The sequence below is a fragment of the Eutrigla gurnardus genome, assembly GCF_963514095.1.
Source record: "Eutrigla gurnardus genome assembly, chromosome: 17".
NCBI classification, from domain to species: Eukaryota; Metazoa; Chordata; class Actinopteri; order Perciformes; family Triglidae; genus Eutrigla; species Eutrigla gurnardus.
The window spans coordinates 3,820,865-3,843,170 of NC_139928.1; the positions used below are offsets into that span (position 1 = coordinate 3,820,865).

At 41.6% G+C, this 22,306-nt stretch overlaps 1 protein-coding gene across 1 annotated transcript; it reads left to right on the forward strand.

Annotated features, from left to right (window-relative positions):
• Positions 1–4,488: 4,488 nt before the first annotated feature.
• Positions 4,489–13,084, forward strand: LOC311028287 (chitin synthase chs-2-like). The gene is made up of 22 exons (XM_084032744.1): positions 4,489–4,564; positions 5,075–5,210; positions 5,408–5,596; positions 5,690–6,566; positions 6,779–6,962; positions 7,122–7,217; positions 7,445–7,606; positions 7,718–7,892; positions 8,045–8,146; positions 8,255–8,396; positions 8,536–8,736; positions 8,852–8,967; positions 9,129–9,297; positions 9,436–9,615; positions 9,709–9,987; positions 10,074–10,254; positions 10,340–10,374; positions 10,481–10,545; positions 11,119–11,229; positions 11,323–11,537; positions 11,646–11,739; positions 12,150–13,084. The coding sequence occupies exons 1-22, from the start codon at positions 4,539–4,541 to the stop codon at positions 12,279–12,281; spliced, it is 3,867 nt and encodes a 1,288-aa protein (XP_083888870.1). The 5' UTR covers positions 4,489–4,538; the 3' UTR covers positions 12,282–13,084.
• The last annotated feature ends 9,222 nt before the right edge of the window (positions 13,085–22,306 follow it).

A 22,306-nucleotide genomic window follows, 5' to 3' on the forward strand; every position in this document is an offset into this window, starting at 1 on the left:
CTCCCCGTGTACGCGTGGGTTCTCTCCGGGTTCTCTGGCTTCCTCCCACAGTCCAAAGACATGCAGGATGGGGATAGGTTAATTGGTGACTCTAAATTGCCCGTAGGTGTGAATGTGAGCGTGAATGGTTGTCTGTCTCTACATGTCGGCCCTGCGATAGACTGGCGTCCTGTCCAGGGTGTACCCTGCCTTCGCCCAATGATAGCTGGGATCGGCTCCAGCCCCCCCTGCGACCCTAAATACAGGATAAGTGGTAGAAAATGGATGGATGGATGGATGGACTCTCAGCCTTGTCAGGTTATTTTTACTTCCGTATTTGCTTGTCTGTAGGCAGGGGCGCCACCAGCGAAGAACTAATCCTAAACCATTCCCCTGTCAGTGCTGGGCCCTTGGAATCATCCAAACTTAGACTAGACTAGTAGTTCCCCCCCTACACATTAATTTAATGTAATCCTTTGTTGTATTCTTTAGTCTCAGTCTCTGTCATCAATAATGTTTTTCTGTTGGAAGAAATGAGCCATGTTAAAAATGGGGATTCATTGACTCAAATTCCTGAGAAAGTATTTGCTGTTAAGGTTGGTTAATAGAGAGCTTTGTACAGCTGACAAACAAGATGCATGTCTGTACTAGGCCGAAGCAAATTTTTGTGATACCATCCTGCAGACCAAGAGAAATTGTGCCTGCAGTGTATGATTTACAACAGCTAAATGTATGTTTAGGACAGGGAGGAATTTGTAGTTGTGACATCTGATAGGACTGCAGCAGCCGGAGAATCCCAGGCTGCCTCATTCTTGTGCCCTTCAGGTAGAATACTGACTTGGCATCTCACTTTTCTGCTCTGAAGGGAAAACAGAAAAGCAACTTCTTCTGTAACATAAGCTGTGAAAGTGTGAACTTACTTGTGCTAACATTTGCCTTGGTTGTTTATGTTAGAAAAGGTGGAGCATGACAAACAGAGCCCCATCACTATACCTACACCAACTTTAGTGACCACATGTGTCCGACCTGTGACCTGTGGTGGAAATCAGTTTATGATTGCCTGGTGAAATAAAAATATTACCCCTAACTGAGCTTTGAGTAATTTATTAAATAAAGAGTCCAAAACAGGCTAGCAGTCACTACAGACAGGCTGTAAACAGACAAAGTCTAATAAGTCAAAGCCCTCGCAAACAGGGTGTCCAAGCGGACCGTGTCACCAACATACAGCTTCAGAGCAAACTATGTGGCCAGTTAGGGGGATTTATAATGTCAGTAATGCTCCAATAATATAGACATGGCTGCGTGTATTTGCCTCCTTTCTCAATACATCTTACCATTTATCATTGTCAGATGTCATCTGTATTTATTTAACTATTATTTTCTGAACCGATGGTAGTTATTAAAGTAAAAAAATATGGTGGCACAACAGAAAATTGGAGGTACAATCATTGCTTTCAGGTCAGTATAACTTGGACTTAGCCTGGCAGTTAGCCTCATAATTAGCCTTGCAGTTAGCCCCATAGTTAGCCTGGCAGGTAGCCTATAGTTATCCTGACAATTAGCCTAGCAGTTAGCCTGGCCTGGACCAGGTTAGTTAGGTGAGCTTGAACTTGCGTTATACAATGATAATACACGCCTGCCTTATTTCATAAACTGCTGGACGCTGCGTTGACATCAGTGATGCGTGGTGCTGGAACACATTAAAAGTGGATGGACCACGTTCCCTGATATTGATGATTATCTGAACAGAAAACTTCCTGGTGGTTTTTCGTTGCTGCTGATAACATTTCTTTGCACGCACATTTTAAAAAGCACTGCAGTGCTTCTGCTTTCGCTCTGTTCTGCCATGTTTTTCTAATGTGACATGAAGGCAAATCTATGTTGCATAACAACAATAAGTGATCCGTGAAACTTGAGTTTTGCTGAGGTCCAGGTAGAAGGAAGTTATTGCTACTGCATGACAGATATTTCAGAGGGGAACAATCAAAAGGAAACTTGCTAAAGGAAATAAACCATTTTTTTGTATAACTTTACTGTAACACATCTTATCTAATAAGGATAAAACGGCATCACCAACTCGTGGTGAAAAGTAATTAAGGAGTGTAACCTGACCTTTGTAAAATATACTGACAGTGGTGAAACAAATACCTTTGATTAGTTAGTGAGTTTCACTAGTTTTGTCATCGGCAAGAGAGATATTTTGTTGTTGTTTTAGAAGGTTTATTCTCGGGACCAACATTCTGCAGGGCCATGTGGTTTTTAAAGAGGTCCTGGTTTGAATGAATTGGTTCCTCCTTGTCACATGAAAGATGTCTGGATCAGTGGTTCCCAGTGTGTGGGCCAGGAGCTCTCCAAGGGGACACAAGACACGTGTGAAACGTCATACAATGATGAACAACACATTCAATATCGTTTTTCTGACTCAAATTTATAATAATAATAATAATAATATAAACTGTATTTATAATAATAAACTATACTGGGTGAGTCTCCCTCTTTGTTACTAAATCAAACTGTTTGAGAAGGGGAAATCACTCAATTGTAGACTTCCTCACAATGGAGTGACGTAAACCAGGTGTAATGGAGGTTGCTTCCTTTTTTTCTTGCAGTCGATGCCCCTCGGCTCTGGAAGTCCCTGCCTGACGGTCTGAAGCGTGCAGAATCCGTGACATCTTTGAAATCACTTCTCAAAATGCATCTTTAAAAAAAGCCTTGTATTAACTTGTGTACACTGTTACTGTTTTGTTTATATGACTGCTTTCAATGGTTTAGTCTTGGTTCAACCATGTAAAGCACTCTGTTGCTTTATTTTGAAAAGCGCTTAAATAAGGTCAGTAATCATAATAGTAGTTATTATTATTATGTATTTATCGTTATTATTACTACTTTAACTACTTTTCTGGGTCATGACATGAAAAGTGTGGGACCCACCAGCACTTATGTCATCAACATTTAGCAGCCGATGGAAATTTAGTTTCCATTGGCTGTCATTACATTACAAAATTGGTTCATTAAGCTAAACGTTTGGCTGATGGCTCTAATGCTCCAGTGGCGTGCCATTAAACCATTGCAGAAGAACAATAAGATGACTTCATTGAAAAAAAACTCAAATGTTTGTTTCATGTGTTATTCAATGAGGGTTCCAGACTTCTCGTCACTCCACACAGATCTGATGTTCAGATGTTGTTATGGCATAAATTCATGTACATCACCGTTTATTCACCTAGTCTGGTTCTAATTTGCTTGCATTGATACAACCCCATTTAACACCAACTCCAAGAGCCAATAACTGTTTAAAACAAATATTAATATACAAAAGTGCAAACTTTTGAGTTTTTATGAAGTTGATGTTTATACCTGACCCGCCAGAGAGTTTGTTACACGGACACTTATTGAAATTTAAAAAAAAAGGCAGGTTATTGGATGAATCATCTGTCAATCAAACTGTGGAGAAGAGCATCTTTTCCACCCAGAAAACCTTCATTGTCTTTGCTCTTCTTTACATGAAGTGATACTCTGTTCTGCTAAAACTGATGTCCTTGCTAACCCCTTCAGGAGCCGCCATTGTTGCCTCGTACACACCTTAGTCACGCCTGTAGCTCCTCACAGGTCATTGATCGGCCCGCCAGACACACAGGCATTACTTGAAGCCTTACAAGATGGATTTATACATATTTATTTGTGACACTCCAGAGGGTGAGTCTGGTGGAGTTGTTTTATTTTACTTTTACTCAAGCCAAATTGGCACATAGATGAGAAATATTACAATGCAACAATTGTGCAAAGTATGAGTATGAACAATTTCTCTCCATGAACTTTAGTGTGCATGGAAATCAAATTTAATACACAACTGGTAAGGCAACTACATAATCACAAGTGTCTGTGGCTTTTTCCTCCAAAGACATTCATACTGTGGGTAGTAATGAACGCTGGTTGGACCATTTCCATTGTGTTCCTCGTTGGGTAAATTCATGATGACTGTAGCACAAAGGTCTTTGCATAAAGACTCTCAAGATTAGCAAGGAACCCATGAGATGAAGTGTTTAAGCCTTGTTACAATTAGCTCCACCTTTACCAGCTTCGACAATGATGTAATGCATATAATAATGCATTGATTATTATCATGAAAACATAATGAAAATATATCAAATGAAACAAAAAAAAAATTCTGAAAGGGACATTCTACATAATTTAGTAATTCTGGAAATACAGTTGGATGCTCATATGGTAAAACATCTCGTGACAGTATTACACCACTGCTCCCACTGAGCAACAGAAACAGAAACAACATACCTGCGAGTAGGTCAGCAATTAACTTTTCTATTATTGTATTAATTACTGCTCATTGAAACTCTCTTGCAATGCACTTGGAATGTTAATTAAACCAGATCTGGTACAATATGTTGCTCTGCTGAGCTCACCTGCACACATACACCTGGGCGGAGCCTTTCTATGTGGGTTGCGAGGCAGGTACAGATGTGACAAGGTGTGCTTATAAATAGTGACATCCAAACAGCCAGCATCTATTTGCAATAACACTCAGGAAGGAAGAAGGAAGGATGGAGGAATACCGAGATATGCCCACGTAAGTAGACAAATAAACATTATTCAATTATATATATTTTTGTTATCTTTTTATTTACATTTCAGTCATATGATTTCCAGTACCAAACAATGTATATTTAGTAAGAAATTACGTGAAAATAACTAAATAACTATTTTATAATTTTCTGTAGTTGCAGTATTTTCATGTCACTCAAAAAAGTACAATTCTTTATGCAGTTATTCACGCATAACATCCCAAAGTATTGTTTTGTTTTCTTATTTCCCATTCATGAGCTGTAAAATTAGGATTTTACTCATTATTTAACACATTTTAATGTTGTTATAAGCAGATATTAGATAAAGTATTGTATAATTTATAATTTCTTTTATCAATTTCTTCCATGAAGGCATATCTGATATTACACTTTTTTTGTTACTCTTTCATAAGCTACATCATAAAAACCTTAACAAATACTTTATTTTTGATTTATTTGACCCGTTTTCCACCAACTTCCTATTCAGACTTTAACACTGTGCCTTGTTTATATAGGAGGCCGTGGGACACCTGCAAAGAGGTGCCCGTCATTGAAGATGAACATACACCATGGAAGATGATCAAACTACTGAAGATCATCTCTCTATGTGTCGTCACTGTGTGTGTGTTTGGATGTGCCCTATGCAGCAAGGTATGCTATGATTTGCACATACATACATATTTGAATTTGCGGAAAGACGAGTGGAGGGGGAAAAAATGTGGTGTTACAATCAACTCATAAGGATTACATTCCATTAGCCGCTCCTGCTTTGTGTGTGGAGCAGCTGCCCTCATATCATAGCACTAACTTAACCTACATGATTATCACTGTGTTTTACTCTGTTTCAGGTAACGTTCCTCCTCCTCATCACCTTGTCCAACGAAGGCACAACTACCCTCCCAGATGACATGAGACCCGTCGCTCTGCTTTGCATCGGCTGTGCCCTGGTTATTTCCAGCGTCTTGCTATTAATTAAAAGTTTTTGGAAGTCATGCTACAAAACATCAAAGCTGCCAAGAAAATCAACAATGGCCCTGGTAAGACAAAGAAAAGCATTTCCACAATTTGTTTAATATTTGAGTCTGGCAGGCATCCTTGAGTTCCATCATCTTCTGCTTTTTCTTTTGCAGGTTCTGTTCTTTGAGTTCCTGGTGGCTCTAGGTGCAGCAATTCTCACCATCGTGGCAATGCCACACTTGGACATTGTGACTAACGTGACGATACTGAACAGCGTGGCCGTCATCTCTACGCTCCTACAAGTGATCAGTCAGTGCTCCGCCAAAGAGAGGAACCGCTTCCTGCTGCCGTCCATCACCGCCTTCATCCTCATTTTGCTCGGTTACGTCCTGTTCCTCTTCTTATACATTACCAAGGATCCTACTGATATCAAGATGGCCACTTGGGTGGGTCTGGCTGTTGGTGGGTGCTTCTTGGTGTCTTTCAACTGGTGGGAGAGCTACTTCAGATTGATCAGCGAGAACAGCAGCTCCTACTTCCTCAGGAACCTGTGCAGAGATATGACAAAGTGCCAGAACGTTCTGCACATCCTCTCCAGCCTGCTCAGGATCCTGGTGACCGCCTGTGTGCTCGGAGCCTACATCCCTTTGGACAAAATGGACTGGGACATTGTGAGGTTCATCCCGAGACGCGAGACAAAGATTATTGCCATCATCATCGGGGTCCAGCTGATCTCCTCTGCACTCTGCCACTGGTTTTCTCTGGCGGCCTGTAAGATGCACGCCCTGCGACGATGCTTCATCCTGCCCCTGTACCTGGCTTCTCTGGCCGTAATGGTCATCTTCATTGTCCCTGTTATCGTTTACTATCAAGACTACAGAATAAGTCTGAACGGGACCGCAGTCAACTTCACGGGTTATTGCGCAGACGTTGTAGATGGAAGAAACCAAAGCCTGAACGGCAGCGTGTTCCCGAGTCTGGTTTTGGATGTTACACACACCCTGTGCTTCCTGGACATGTCCAAGATAGCTGACATCGGCTTACTGACAGGTAAACAAGCAGAGCCTCATTACAACGCATATTGGAACATACAATACTTAAAAATAAGGTCACTGTAGGTCCTCAGGGCCATATTTGACAAGAGGTATTACCAGTTCACCTCGCATGACTACTTTGTAATTTAGTGCTGCATTTTTTTCTGGATGAGAGAGAAGAAATTAAAATACTTTGGAATTTCCGAATGTTTCTTCATCTTCCTTCAGGCTCTGCGGTGTCCTGGTGGCTTGGTCTGGTGTTGGCCACCCTCCATCTGTGGTACCTCAACGTGTATCGTATTCAGAGGACCCAAGATCTGTTCATCAGGAGGCTGTACGAAGGAGCCTTTATTGAGCAATCCCTGCTCCTCAACACCCGATTCAACATCCAGACAACAAAGAGGATGAAGGCGTAAGTGTGTGTAGTAGAGCCTCCATTTTTAGTTCCTCACGAGAATCATCTGAATCAATTTTGTGGAAATTTTAGGCTGGTTAGTTTAGGCTATCAAGGCTAGTCACATTGTCTCGTCCCAGAACTCTTTCTCAAGTTTGCAAATCTTTTCATGTGCAGCTTCAAACAATTCGAGACAGTGATGGTGTATCTGTGTGCAACCATGTGGCATGAAACCTACGATGAGATGATGAACATCATTATCTCCATTTTCAGGTGAAGTGTTTTTTTTTTTCATTGATGATGTGTCCATTCAAGATTACTTGAATTATATTTCTTGATTTACACTGAAAAATGTATCAACAAAAAACAATTTGAGCCTTGCATTTCAGTTGTAGAAACGCCACAAACAACGACTTTGGCCAGTTTTCCTTTAAAAAACATTACATTTACTTTATGGCAGTGGATTTACTCACAGCTCTTTTTTTCTCTGAACACTGCAGACTGGACAAGTACAGACCAAAGATCGATCAAAAGTACAACGATTTCACCTTCGAATCCCATATCTACTTTGATGATGCGTTCAATGAAGTCGAGGGGAGTCGGGGGCGTCAGCTGAACACATACGCAGCGAACCTTGTGGAAATCCTCAAAGAAGTCTACGGGTAAGAACCACCCTATGAGATGGGTCCACGGTTACTTTGCATTTTAGTTTTAGCCTAAAAAATTTGTCCAGTACAAGTGACGATGAAAGTTCTCTCATTTTCTCTGATCAGCATCTTCACAAACATAGATGATAAGTTCTTCAAAAAGAATCATCAGATCCCTGATCAGAAGATCATTAGGACACCGTACGGAGGTCGTCTGGTGGTCACCATGCCTCATGGGAACACCATAAATGTTCACTTCAAGGACAAAGAACTTATCCGCCACAAGAAGAGATGGTCTCAGGTAGGACAACGTACCAGCACAGTTCACACACAGTCACATTTGAACTTCCATCCATCCATCCATTGTCTAACACACATTGGAACTTTTTAGATTCAATTCATTTAATTAATAAACAATATCGCTGTTGTAAATTCGTATTTCTTATTCTCCAGGTGATGTACCTTTACTACCTTCTGGGATGGAAACTCATGACCAAATATTATGCACGCTGGCAGAAGGGAGAAGACGAGGCGGAGCTAAGAGCAGCAGTTAAGGTAAAATAAGAGGACACATTTTGTGTGTGTGTTTTTTTTAAAGACCTCAAACATGCATCTACATTATTTCTGATTTAAATCTAAATAAAACTGTGCATGTTCCTCCAGAAAGAGAAGCATAACACCTACATTCTGGCTTTGGATGGCGACACAGACTTCCAACCGGCTGCTCTGATGTTGCTCATCGATCGGCTGAAAAATTATCCCCGTGTCGGGGCAGCGTGCGGCAGGATTCACCCCACCGGCTCAGGTTGGCACATTGTACAATGAAGATAAACCAAGAGAAAGCAAGGAAAAGCAAACCAAAGATTAACGTGTTGCTCCGAGATCCACCACGGAGGCTGACAAATGCTGACCAGACTTAACAATACTTGTGTGTTTCACTGCAGGTCCTGCAGTGTGGTTCCAGAAGTTTGAGTACGCTGTCAGTCATTGGCTGCAGAAGACAGCTGAGCACATAATTGGCTGTGTGCTATGCAGCCCCGGCTGCTTCAGCCTGTTCAGAGCAGAGGCGCTGATGGATGATAATGTGATGAAGAAATACTCAACCAAGTCAACGGAGGCGAGCCACTACATCCAGTACGATCAAGGTAAGGATGTTGTTTGATAGAAGTCCTGCCTCTCACAAATGGTCATGGTGGTAGTTTTCACAGTTGGTCTCCCTCCTCCCCCTCCTCATATACATATCTTTGCTGTTCCCTGCAGGTGAGGACCGATGGCTGTGTACTCTGCTACTGAAGCAGGGATGGAGGGTGGAGTACAACGCAGCATCTGATGCTTACACCAATGCACCTGAGGACTTCAAAGAACTCTACAACCAGGTGAGCGCTCAGAACTTACTCGCTAATAATATGCCAGCCATAATAAAAAGATCTTACTAAAGGATATTTTCGCTCATCAGTGAATATGAATCTCATTGGGTTTCAAGTTGTCATTAAAACGGAAGAATCCCGTCAGTCTAACGATTACTTACCCCCTCCAGCGCCGGCGATGGGGACCGTCTACATTGGCCAATGTGGTGGATCTGCTGGGTTCCACCAAGTTAGTTTCCAAGAGAAACCCATCTATGTCCAAACCCTTCATGTTCTACCAGCTCTTTGCCATCACCTCAGCCATCCTGGCCCCCGCCACAATTTGCCTTTTGATAGCAGGTTGGTGTTTTTCGGTCATAATCTCTCTCTTTTTGAGATCAATTTAACTTCACTGGACATGTGATTGTGATGATCTGGATTTTATTGAAATAAATGCAACATTTGAAATGTGTATGTTGCTCTTATTGTGGTCTCCAGGTAGTCTGACCTTCATCTTTGCCATCCATGCAAGTGGCGCCCTGGTGCTGGCTGTGATACCCCCCGTCATCTACCTGATTCTTTGCTTTAAACTCAAATCCAACACTCAAATCACTATTGCAGCAGTCCTGAGTATCATATATGCATTCCTCATGTTGGTGGTGTCGATGTCCATTATTGGTAAGTTATATTCAAACAAGTACATCTTTACACGGCCATGCAGCGGCTTAAACCTGCTTTCATGAAACTCAACACCCCTTTATGTTTCTTCAGGCTCAATGGTGAAGGACAGAACCATCCTGACACCCAGCAGCATTTTCGTCATCTCCATGGCCATGATTTACGTCATTACTGCGATAATGCATCCTCAGGAAGTTCATCTGGTGTTCCACGGCTTTCTTTATATCATCTGCATCCCCAGCGCCTACCTCCTACTCACCATCTACTCCATGGTCAACATGAACAACGTGTCCTGGGGCACCCGGGAGACGAAACCTGCTGCTGGAGAAGTCCCACAAGAAACCGTTGTCAAGGAAACAAAAACTCAGAAAGGTAGATACCAGGTCAAAAAGTTTGTTGTAAAGCCTGGTGTTGCTGTTTGTTGCTTACCAAACATATGCTGATCTTCACCCCTGCAGCCAAAAACGCCATGCAACGTTTCTTCTCATGGTGCAAATGTTGTAAAAAAACGACCCCCAAATCTGGAGCAGTGCAGCCGGTCCCTGTCACCCAGGAGAACCTGATCACAGAAGCTGAAGAGTCTGAACTTCAGCCCCAAAACACTATTGTGGAGGATGTGTCGATCCCAGAGGAGCAGAGGTAAGTCCTATACCCATTTGACATGTAGTGTTCCAGTATCACAAAGTGTGAGATGTTGCTAATCATTCCTCTGACTGTTTTTCAGGCAAGCGGAGACAGGTTTTGACTCTCCTATCCAATGTAAGTTCAAATAATTTTTGCAAAAATCTGCATTTTATTTGCAGTAAAGGAATTCCAGCTGGCTATGATGTTGTCTCATACCCTCCTGCCTCACTCTTCTCTCCAGGTTTCATAACGCAACTGCAGGATTTGTCCACTGACATGCCGCTGCAGGAGGACACACTTGACAAGGTGTGTATGTCTTTTTTTTTCTGGTTAGCATGAACAGCTGAAGCACACTGTCACACTCATGCTCGCTGTATTCAGTGCAGGTTAAAACGGACTTTAAAGGACCATACCAGCTCATTCTACATGTTTTAGCCTGAAACTCACACAAGCACAAGGTGTAACTTTCATCGGTGACCTTCTTTATACTTTGGTTCCGCTCTCTGAGCTGTCAATGACTACAGAGCCAATACAGCCATTGGGCTGAATGTTATTACGCCTGGAAAAATAGTTCCTTACAAGAACTGAATTTCTAATTGGAGTTTGAGCTAGAAAGAGGATTTTAACAACGAGGTGAATTTAACTCTGACAAACAGTTTCAGGTACATTCTGTAAGGTTTATTGAATAGGAACAAAACGTAAAGACTTTGGTAAACATGGGTGAGGGTTATGTAAGCTAGGTGGCCAATGTTGTCGATGGACAAGGACATGTAGTAACACTGGTGTGGGGCTTTAACATGACATTATGGCATTTGCAGCAGTTGTCGTACACAAATATCAGAATAATGAATTTGAAGGAATTCTGCATTTTCTCTGCAGGAAGAGGAGGAGTTCTTTATACAGCTTCAGAAGAAGTACCTGGAACCTCTGCAGGACGACAAAGAGAGACAGAAAAAGATCGGCTCTGACCTGCGAGAGCTGAGAAACAAGGTGGGTGCGGAAAGCCAAACTACACATCTGCTGCAACAGGAAAACCATGGTGTAGTTCGTCCCAAATTAATCAGCCTTTCTCCCTACACACAGATCAACTTCGCCTTCTTCATGTGCAACGCCCTTTGGCTGGTGGCAACGTTTACCCTCCAGATCTTCGAGGCCTCCTTCTCCATCGAGCTCCCCAAGGTCGACCTGAACCTTGAATACACCGGAGAAAACGTCCAAATCGATCCCATCGCGTTCATGTTCATTCTTGGATTTGCGACATCAGTTGTGATCCAGTTCCTCGCAATGTTCTACCACAGGTGACTGATTGCAACAAATGACATTTTCACATTTTAATTTGAATGATGTTCACATGGAGGCTATGTTTTTTTTATTATTATTATTAAAATCAAACTTTCTTCTTGCAGAATCTACACTCTGATCCATTTCGTGGCCTTTTTGGACACAGAGCCCAAAGAACGAAAACCGGAACCACTAGAACCATACCTGCCAGGCAAAAAGGTATTTACAATACAATATAAAAGAAAATATTGTGTATTATTGCAAATGCACAAAGCACAAAACCTTGTGAGAAACCTTGGTGATGTGGTCCACAACAATATGTTGACATCATGACATGTCCAAGCAGTATTCATTTGAATGATCTGAATAGATATCAGTCTGCAAAAGGACACCATCAGCAGGAGCATAAATAGCCAACAGCTAAGAACATTTAATTGCCCCTGCAAAAACGCTCCTTTAATTAATGATACCGGCCGAGACTGAATGTACTGGCATGGATCCAACCACACCCACCTGCACCTCCTGCTACTGTTCCAAACTAGGTTAAACAAAACAAATAGCTATGTCACCTGCCAGAAGTGTTCCAGGTGTGGCGCCGTTTAAGTGACATTCCTTTTATCTCCTCCCAGGCCGAATCTATCGCCAACACCGACTCCACTGCCGACATCACCGCCGACTCCAACATCGACGATGACGACGACTCTGAATTTGACGACAGCGACGACGAGTTCTACGGCACTGGTCTTGGGACGATGGTGTAAAAAACACGGATTTGTGTGATCAACACATTTTTAGCACTTTAAAATAAATATCTACATTGTATTTGAGATTTCAGCACAGATGTCTTTATTATTGTATATATTATTTATTTATAGAACTATGTTTTGTTGAACCAGTTTGTCACAAAGTGCATAAAACGTATTCTTGAAGAAATAATATAAATGCAGTGTGTGTGTGTGAATGTGTGTGTCAGTAAATAAGGTCAGGTCAGTAACTCTGATTGCTATATATGAAGGATATTAGTTATCTTATAATGTAAATGTTAGTTTTCTTTGAGCTGCCTCTGTGTTTAATATACTGTAATGTGAAGTGGAATGAATGAAGTTTAGACACAGCATGGGTAACGTGAAGAGGAATCATACTTTATGCAATGACTGTCAAGAGACAAACTAATGAAGTTATTTTAATGGCGGGAGAAAAGTAAACAGAAAAATCTGTCCAGAAGTTGGGCAAATAAGCAAGTGACTGGTGAAAATCAAGGAATCGTTGACTGTCACTGTGTTTAAAACACTAAAATCTCTAAGAAATTAAGATTTCAGCTTTTATTCAATATTCTGAAATTGTATTGACATTATGTGTATCAGAGGAGGCACATTGGCCACCGTAACAATGATGAAATTGTTTGTATTATATCTGTTTATATTTATTAGAGAAAGGTGTAAAAAGGTGTAAAATTCTGGTTTAAAGCAATGTAATTTTACCTTTTTATGGTAAGACTTAGTCTGTTTTTAGTAGTTTTTTTTTTTGTTCTTGTTTCTCAATAAAGCACTTTGTGATCATGATATTTCTGTGCGTGCATCAGTTCCTATTGACATATGCGAGGTACATTAGTCAAGAATATATTTGCGTGAAAATGTGACATTGTACTGTACGCTTAAAGGGGAACTAAGTCCCAATTTTTAAAACATATACATGTTATTCCTGCTCTAAGACAGTCCAGAAGTGTACGTCAACATAACACCTCTCCCAAATCCAATAAGTAGAGTCACTAACTGTTTCATAGACACTTTGGGCAAAGGTTTCATCGAAAATGTGATATCACAGAATGACGTGAACTTCCCACAACAGCACATTCTGTGATGGCGTTGGCAGGTAATGTATTACATTAGGTACTACAGAAACCACGCCAATGGAAAGTCGATTAGGAGTCATGGTGGACACACTGACGTCAAATTGTTTCACACGTAACACCAGCACGTAATACGCCGTTCAGAGCTCGGCTCATTTCTGTGAGATCACTTTTCCATGGTTATGGAGCAGCTAAAGAAAGAGACTTTCTTCTCTGGTTTCTGGCTTTGAGGGATACACGTTGATTGAACTTCACCAGAGATTTGCCCACACGACTGAAAGACCGTTTCTAGTTCATCCATCTAGCTCGTCAACACGGCCCTCCTGGGACTTCCAGCAGTGCCCAGGTCTAACTTTATGTGAATTCCTCTGGCCTTCTAACTTGTTGGACTGGAATAATTGTCAATTACAAAAAAATGTGTTTTGCATCTTCTGGTCCACCCACATCGAGGGAGAATATTACCTGTGTCAAACATCTTCAAGTACAGGCGGGGCCACTGTACCGCATGACGTTATATGACTACACCTAGAAATGGATGCGTAGAACACACAACACATAATTAAAATGCATTCATTAAGGTTCGTCTCTTACACACACCCACACACCCATCTGTACTTGTACTTGTACTCATGTGGGCATGTGAATTCAGAAATAGTTTAATAAAAGGCACAATATAGGAGTAGGATTCGTCAGATGGAGTTTGTAAACATTCAAACGTGCTCTCCAGGTTCAAATCCCAGATTCACTCTCGGTAGTGTTGTCCGCTTGGCGTTTCGCTTCACTATTTTTTACATTCTTTTCAGCACTTTGTACACCATTGTCATCGCTTCCTCGTGTTGACGCCCAGAAACGTTCCCAAACACAGCAAGATTAAAAGGAAAGAAGGAAACACAGGGTCTCTGCAGATACACCAGCACACATTTCTAGTGCGTCGTAAGTGATAGTATTCTTCACTTCTCTGTGTTGTACACAATGAACTAGCAGTGAAAAATAAATGATAATGTGCAAATTGTGGACCAATTTAACACATCACTAAAACACTACATTTTATTTAGGCCTTTACTACAGACAGAAGTTTTATTTTAATTTCAGTTTCCCCTTTTCTTTTTCAATACCAAAAATTGCAGTTCATCAAAAGGCCACTTGAGGCTCGTTTCAAAGGAGACTCAATCTCCACAGACTCCTATGTTAAATTGCTCAACTATACAGCAGAAATGTTTACAGCCTGATACAATTTTTTGTTGTTGGTCTCTATAACTAACTTATATATGCTGTTAGAATGATTATATAAATATTATATATTTTATACAGTCTATGCTTTAAACATGGGCTGAGGGAACATCATATGCTCACAGTAACAATGCAAACATGATATGATAGTAACAGCCCTGTCTTATTGTTGAGATGTGGTAGCTGACAATAACACTGAATACAAAGACGCAGTTTATGGATTAGTTTGTCAGATATTTGGCCATGAACTAAAGAGAAGTAGTAGGGTTGGATTACTGTCATTAACAGTGAACAGTGAATAATCAGTTTAAAACTTAACAGTGAGCATTAGGGGGGGTTAGCTCAGGAAGTAGAGCGGGTTGGCTGGCAACCGTAAGATTGCCGGTTCGATCTCTATGGCGTTATATTTGTGCCACATTCATGAAGGAGCAATGTGAGATTTTGAGCGCAGAAAAATATATTTTGCGAGCACAGAAATTATATTTTGAAGAGAAATGATAGGCGAGCAAAACATAATGTAATTTGAGCAGGCAAAAATATATTACTCTCACTCAGTTTTACTCATGCCCTCTCTCAAACTCTTGCTCGCTGCGCTGCAGACCGCTGCACGCGCGCTCTCAATCTGTCCCTTCTGTGCGCGCTCAACTTTGTCTTTACGCTCGCTCAACTTGGCACAGCGTTACAAATGTGCCACCATAGCAACCAATCAGAGACTTGGAGAAGCTCAATTCTGATTCGCTGTTACGTATCCAATCACAACGCTTCCATAACACGCCGAACGAGTGGGATTTTATACTGTGTCCGAAATCATTCCCTACTCCCTACTCCCTATATAGGGGAGTTCTATGGAGGGCACTATATAGTGGACTAAAAGGCAAAATGAAAAAACACTTTCGGACACTACTCGGGGGATTTCTTTCAGCGCCGTTTATGACGTTGTCCTGACGCATAATTAATACGTGTCAGATTCCGCCAACGGCTTTTAAGTCTCACGCAGAGAAATTACCAGGATAATTATTTTTTAATACATATTCGTTGCGAAAATTTACAAAACCAACGAGTCCTCCAGCAAGAGGGGATTCCGTGGCCGTCTCATTTCTTGAGAAAAAAATAATTTTCAATAATGAGACGATCACTACATCGTCCTCACTGCTATTTTTATTTTCAACGATCCCGATCCCAAACTCCTCGGCGATCGCTCGCCACAATCTGTCCCTCAGCTCCGCATCTTTATAGTTTTCAGACTGTCATACGGCGCTTTGGTTTGAGTGACGGTTTTTGACGGACGAAGACCCCACCGCTGCCTCTCGTCGGCCGGCCGGCAACCGCCGCCTGTCGCCGGCCACTGCAACTTATCGCCGGCCGGACGGCCGCCACGGCCACTGCCAACTGTCGCCGCCCATCGCCGCCTATCGCCTGCTATCTGCAGCGCAGCGAGCAAGAGTTTGAGAGAGGGCATGAGTAAAACTGAGTGAGAGTAATATATTTTTGCCTGCTCAAATTACATTATGTTTTGCTCGCCTATCATTTCTCTTCAAAATATAATTTCTGTGCTCGCAAAATATATTTTTCTGCGCTCAAAATCTCACATTGCTCCTTCATGAATGTGGCACAAATATAACGCCATAGATCCCCGGCTCCTCCAAGCTGAGTGCCTGGTGTCCCTGAGCAAGACACCTCACCCCAATTGCTCTCGCCCTGCGTGGTTGACTCCGCCGCCGGTGTGTGAATGTGTGAGTGAATGGGTGAATGTCAGTCATTCCTGTAAAGTGCTTTGGAGAGCGCTATATAAATGAGACCATTTACCATTTACCAATAGAAATTGGGATTCAAGTCTGATCGTGCTGTTCTTCCACGACCTGGATTTGTAGCTTCAACCCATCGCTTCCTTTCTGCATGCGGTCCCATGTTTCCCCGCACAGGTCAGGCCAGATCTTTAGATCATCATCTTCTCCCTTGTGACCTCTGCACAGGTTAAGTAAACAAGAGACAGTTGTTGCCATGGCAACAATCAACTGCGTAACTGAGGCAGACATGTCTGCTGTCCACATGCTTTTTTGTGATTGATGCGTGTCTGTTTATGTTAAATAATATGTAACTTAATATTGACTCACGGTCAGAGCGCCACCTACTGGTAACAGGAAATGTCATGTTTTTACACTTATGCACTGACCTGATCCACCTCAAATTTTGTCAGAGAAGCCTCAGGACGTTCCTGATGCTTACTGTTGAAGATTGTGAGGATGCGTTGAACACTGTTACCGTGGTGATGCTTTTCTCGCCATGAAAGAGGAAGTGATATTTTCAGTATTTATTCAGTGGGTTGCTAGAATCAACTTCATGAAACTGTGTTCACCACTCAAACCTGAAAACAAGCATGACTATTAATGAATACAAATTCTGCTTCGTATTTTTTGAATGCACAAATAAAGTAGTTTTCACCTTGTCAACATTATAAGGTGAGAGAATATTAGTATTGTGTTTACAGATTGTTCACTGCCTCCATGTCACAAAAAGATAATTATTGCAGGTTTAAGGAGATGAGTGGTTTACGGTCATGTTGAATTTCTGTTGTGTTTCTCATGTTTATGGAACAATGAGATGGAGACTATGGTTAATCGCAATGCTCTTTCAATATTGCCACAACAACAGCATAATACAAGTAGGCTAATGACAATATTACTTTTAATTAGCCTTGGGTGATTAAACATTCCCACTGTAGGTGAGGCCTGAACTAGAATCTGAAGATGACCTAACAAAAAAAAACAGACAATGGCTGGCCCTGCCTGTAATTCTAACAGTGGGAAACAAATGCTCCAGTTTAACCCCAGTTTTCCCAAAAGCAAGCAGTCAAGATTGTCTGTTGGTTGCTTTGTTAAAGTGCTATATTTTAAGACAAGAGCCATATAAAGAAAATATAAGAATTCAATAGTCAGGCATAGTATATGTGCAGCCCAGGTAAATCAGATCACAAAGGGTTTAATATTCTTAGCCAATCGGAGAGCAGGACTGCAGCAGCAGTGGGCAGACTAAGTGACACCAGTCAGACACCAGTGTGACTCTGTGGGGAGAAGAGCTGCTGTTGCTGCTGCTGAACGATGTGTTGTGTGAATGCAGCCGTGTCTGCAAAGCATTGCTGCACGACTTCTGAATTGGCCAGGTTTTTCATCTACCCTTCGAAAATGGATGGCACGCTAACCCAGATGGAACACCTCTGAGCTCCAGTGTATATGAAATGAACCTCGTCTTTGTCCAGCCACATTGGTATAGGACAAAGCTGCACCAAGCCAGCACCCCCCACTACACTCAGTTCCGTCTTTGACTTGACTTTATTTATTTTTCCCCTTTTCGACTTGACTGAAAGACTGCTGTAACCCTCCGACTTCCATAAAGACTCAACCTGTTGCTGCTGGAAGTTAAGTTAATCGACACGCTGTTATTTTCGGTGTGTATAGTGCTGATGTGGTAATGATGAGGTGATTTGGTTTATAATTGCATTCTATTTTGATACATGAATTATGATTTGTTAAGTTTGAATTATTTTGGAATAGGGTGCACCCAGACCCAGATGTGTACAGTCCGATTTGTATATTGTTTTTGGTGTTATACTTTTGTTTGCAATACAATACAAGGTACCAATTTTAAGCACTTTGTCTGGTCTTTTCATTTTATTTTGCAAACATTTCTACCTCCTTGTCAAACCTTTTGTTAACTCCGACTCTAGCCACAGTAATTTCAACCATTTCTATTTAGTTGTCTCTATTTACCTTCATTGAGCTTGCTGTATTTGCAGCCATGTGCTACATGTAGTTTTCAAGCACTTGCATTGCAAGGAAATTAGTATTTCACACTTCATTCAGTCCACATTCACCCGTTCACACACATTCACATATCTAACCCAGGGCCTCTTCAAACCACAGATCATTGATGACTCGCTCTTCGTCTGAGCCATGGCTGCTTTGGGAGGTGATTTCTCTGTTGAGGGCGTCCCCTCCAGAGCTTTCTCTTTGTCCGCGTTTATGTTGAGTTCTGGAGCTTCTACATTTCCCCGTTTGATGGCATCCTTCTCCGCTTTCAGGGAATTGAAGACTGCGGCCAAAGCTCTTTCACCCCGGAGAAGGTTGTGGAGAAAAACCCAACGTGACGTAGAAAATCTTCTATCTTCTTCTATCACTCTACTAATAACGGTTTAACTTTCTTTTTTTAAATCAAATTTGTATCAATGACTTCACAGCAGGAACATACAACAACAATATACTTGTAAAAATACAATTAGCATATACAATGCGACAAAAAACAAACAAACATACATACATCCCAGCCACCCACAAGTAATGATAATAAAATAAATAATATTAAAATAAAATAAATAAATACAATAAACCCTCCTGTGTTTGGTTGGTCACTGCAGCATTAAATGGACATGAATTATAACCTGATATGGATCAATACAAGATAACAAAAATAAGAGTACAGGCAAAATAATCACAGGCATTTTTTAATGTGTCGGCCGCTGGAAGCACTTATTCACAGTCACCCCTTTAGCTCCATTTATACGGGTCATTGATAGTTCCATATAAACAATATCAAGAAAAGTTCAAACCCAATGCTTAATGGAGGCTTCTAGCGCACTGCAACCATTTATTCTGTAAAACCAGCAAACACTAGGCATTTCTGACTTTTAGGGATCTGAAGTAAAGAAATGTCATTCAGCAACTGGTATGTCCCGGGTACTGCCTCCGACACAAATGCAATCAGCTCTGCAATACTCACCACAGGCGGCTCATCCCCAGAACATGTTTTTTTGGCGAACACAAAGTACATGATGCATCACCAATTACTTTCATTAAATAAAGCTTGCCAGGGGTCAGGTAAGTCCTGTGCACAAAAATGAAGTTTTTAGTGAATTTGTTGGTGGTTGGGATTCCTAGAAGGCAGTTTAATATTAACCCATACATTGTGCCAATCAAAATCAGGGACTAGTCCTGTGAGATCTCTCCTATGTAGCCTACTTAGTCCAGTGGACGTGATTTTTAGGAGGCTTGTGCAGGCAATGGGTGTTGCCAGGGTATGCCGTCCACTTTCACAGATGCTCTAAGATGAAGGTAAAAATAGAAGGATGTGCCCGGCAGATTAAATTTGTTCTTGAGATCTTGAAACGAGCGAAATCCGTGTAGATCAAAAACATCTCCCAAAAAGTGAATACCCCCCTTTTCGCACTGAGAGAAGGTGATCAGGAGGTCAAGCAAGGCAAAGCAGGCAAAATAACTAAACAAAAGAAAGAAAAGGTAAAGAGAGGCACAGCTATTATTACACTTTTAATTTAAGTAAGGCAAAGCAGCAGGAGCAACCTCCCTGCGGACACAGAATCATTCAAATTAGTGCTTGATATAATCATGGACAGATAATTGTCATGTTGAATAACAAACATTCTTTTTTACCTCAATGTGACTCGGAACGACAACAATTGACAGATGAAAAGCAACCCTTGCACCAGTCTTCTCGATCCTACACCTAGTGTCCAAAACAAAGCAGTCTGAGAGGCTGAGGCGAGGGTGTTAGCTGCTTGTCCTACACGCTGTACCAAACAAAATATCCCCTGAGACCAAAGAGTCCGTTTATCGGTTTTAGTAAGACAAATTTTCATAATGTGCTGAAAGTATGAAACAAAATAAATCACAGCGATCAAAGCAAAAAACAGCGATCAACAAAAAAATAGCCTCCCTGGCCTGGCCTCCAACTCACCCTCTCTTTCTAGTTACCTCTCCCTGCCAGTGCACCTGTGATTATAATAGCTAGATGTTACCGCCCATATGCTCGTGACCCAATTACCGTGATATCAAAATAAACAACAACAAAAATTAACAAAATATAACAACCCAAATAACCGAATTATAAACCAGAAAATTATCTATTTCCAGCATATACATTAAATACATTTATATTGAGAGTTGACAATTAACTCAGCCATGCATTAAATCAGGATGGAACTTGTTGTATACGTGTTCAAGGCTAATGTTCATAACATCACTAGAGGCTTAGTTCGTTGCATTATATAAACATTTACACATACCTTGGTTACCCCAGAGCACCACGTATTCAAACCATACAGGGCTGTAGAATTATCTGGCATCAGGGAATCTCTCCTAATCCGGCAGTAGTGACTGTTTTTATAGAAGCTGGACTAACCGCCAATGTATTGTTAGCCACTCAGCCGCTAGCTAGGCATTGTGACTTAAGGGGGCAACCGGGGCTGCAGAGGGACAAACTTCACACAGAGATGTTCGTAAATAGCACATTTGATAAAGACCAAGGGTGCACCATTTTGTTTTCCATAGCCACCATGCAGAGGTGGGTAGTAACGCGCTACATTTACTCCGTTACATTTACTTGAGTAACTTTTTGGAAAAATTGTACTTCTATGAGTAGTTTCAAAGCAGCATACTTTTTACTTTTACTTAAGTAAATTTGTGAAGAAGGAACGGTACTTTTACTCCGTTACATTGGGCTGATTCTGCTCGCTACTTTTTTTTTTTATCGATCCGTCTGCTGCATGGTCTGTTTTGTTTATGTGGGGACCAGAGCCAGTGGCGCCGCCAGCCGGAATCCTGTACGCACTGTGCGTACTTTTTTTGAAGGTGGACGAGATATTTAAATTTCAGCGGGTGACACCAAACAACGTCTGCCCAAGCAAGTCAGAGCTTTTCTTTCGCTCACACAGTGACCTGGAGAGACGCAGCCGCATTTGAGAGGACGATCGCGCGTGTGTGCGCAATTACGCATAGCGTGTGTTGGCCCCTCTCCACTACACAATACAGCTCGGCTCTAGTCTCGTCACCTCTCTGCTGCTGAGCACTGTGGGCCGAGCCGATGCACGTCTCTCTCCCCGGGAGAGTTATCATACCGTACTGTGCGTGTGTGTCCAAGCGTGTGTGTGTGTGCGTGCGTGGAGTGCTCACAAGCGTGCGCTTGTGTTTAGGTCGCGGATGGAGGGCACAAAAAAAATATTTGCACCGGGCCGATCACCATGATATACGCTACTGATTTCACTGATACTGAAAACATTCGATTTTGTCTTAAAAAAGTTGACAACTGCATCTCACCAATCAAATGTAGCCACTAGCGACGTCTAACTCCGTTTCACCAATCAGGCAAAGCCTAAGCCATCACATGACCGCACACACATACCCCGCGGCAAACAGGCGGAAAAGAGCGCAGAAACAAAACGATGGAGACGGCATGCAATTCCGAAGAAGCCGAAGAGGAGGAGGCACAACACCCCTGGCCCCACATAAAAGAAATGTTCACACTCCAGGCAAAAAAAAAAAACAGCTACATTATGCGTTGCCATTTGTGTCTCCCGAAACAAGTGGAGTTATTTATTTATTATTGTTTATTATAAACTGTTTCAGTTGTCTAAGGGAATTCTCCGTGCATTATTTGACATTATTTGACCTGATTAATAAAGGAGGTTACTCGGCAGTTACTCTGTACTTGAGTAGTTTTTTCACCCATTACTTTTTACTCTTACTCAAGTAACACAGGGTGACAATACTTTTTACTTTTACTTGAGTCATATTATTCTAAAGTAACAGTACACTTACTTGAGTACAATTTTTGGCTACTCTACCCACCTCTGCCACCATGTAGGATCAAACCATGTAACCATGACGCAGGGTGACAGACCAATAAAACCATCTAAAATTA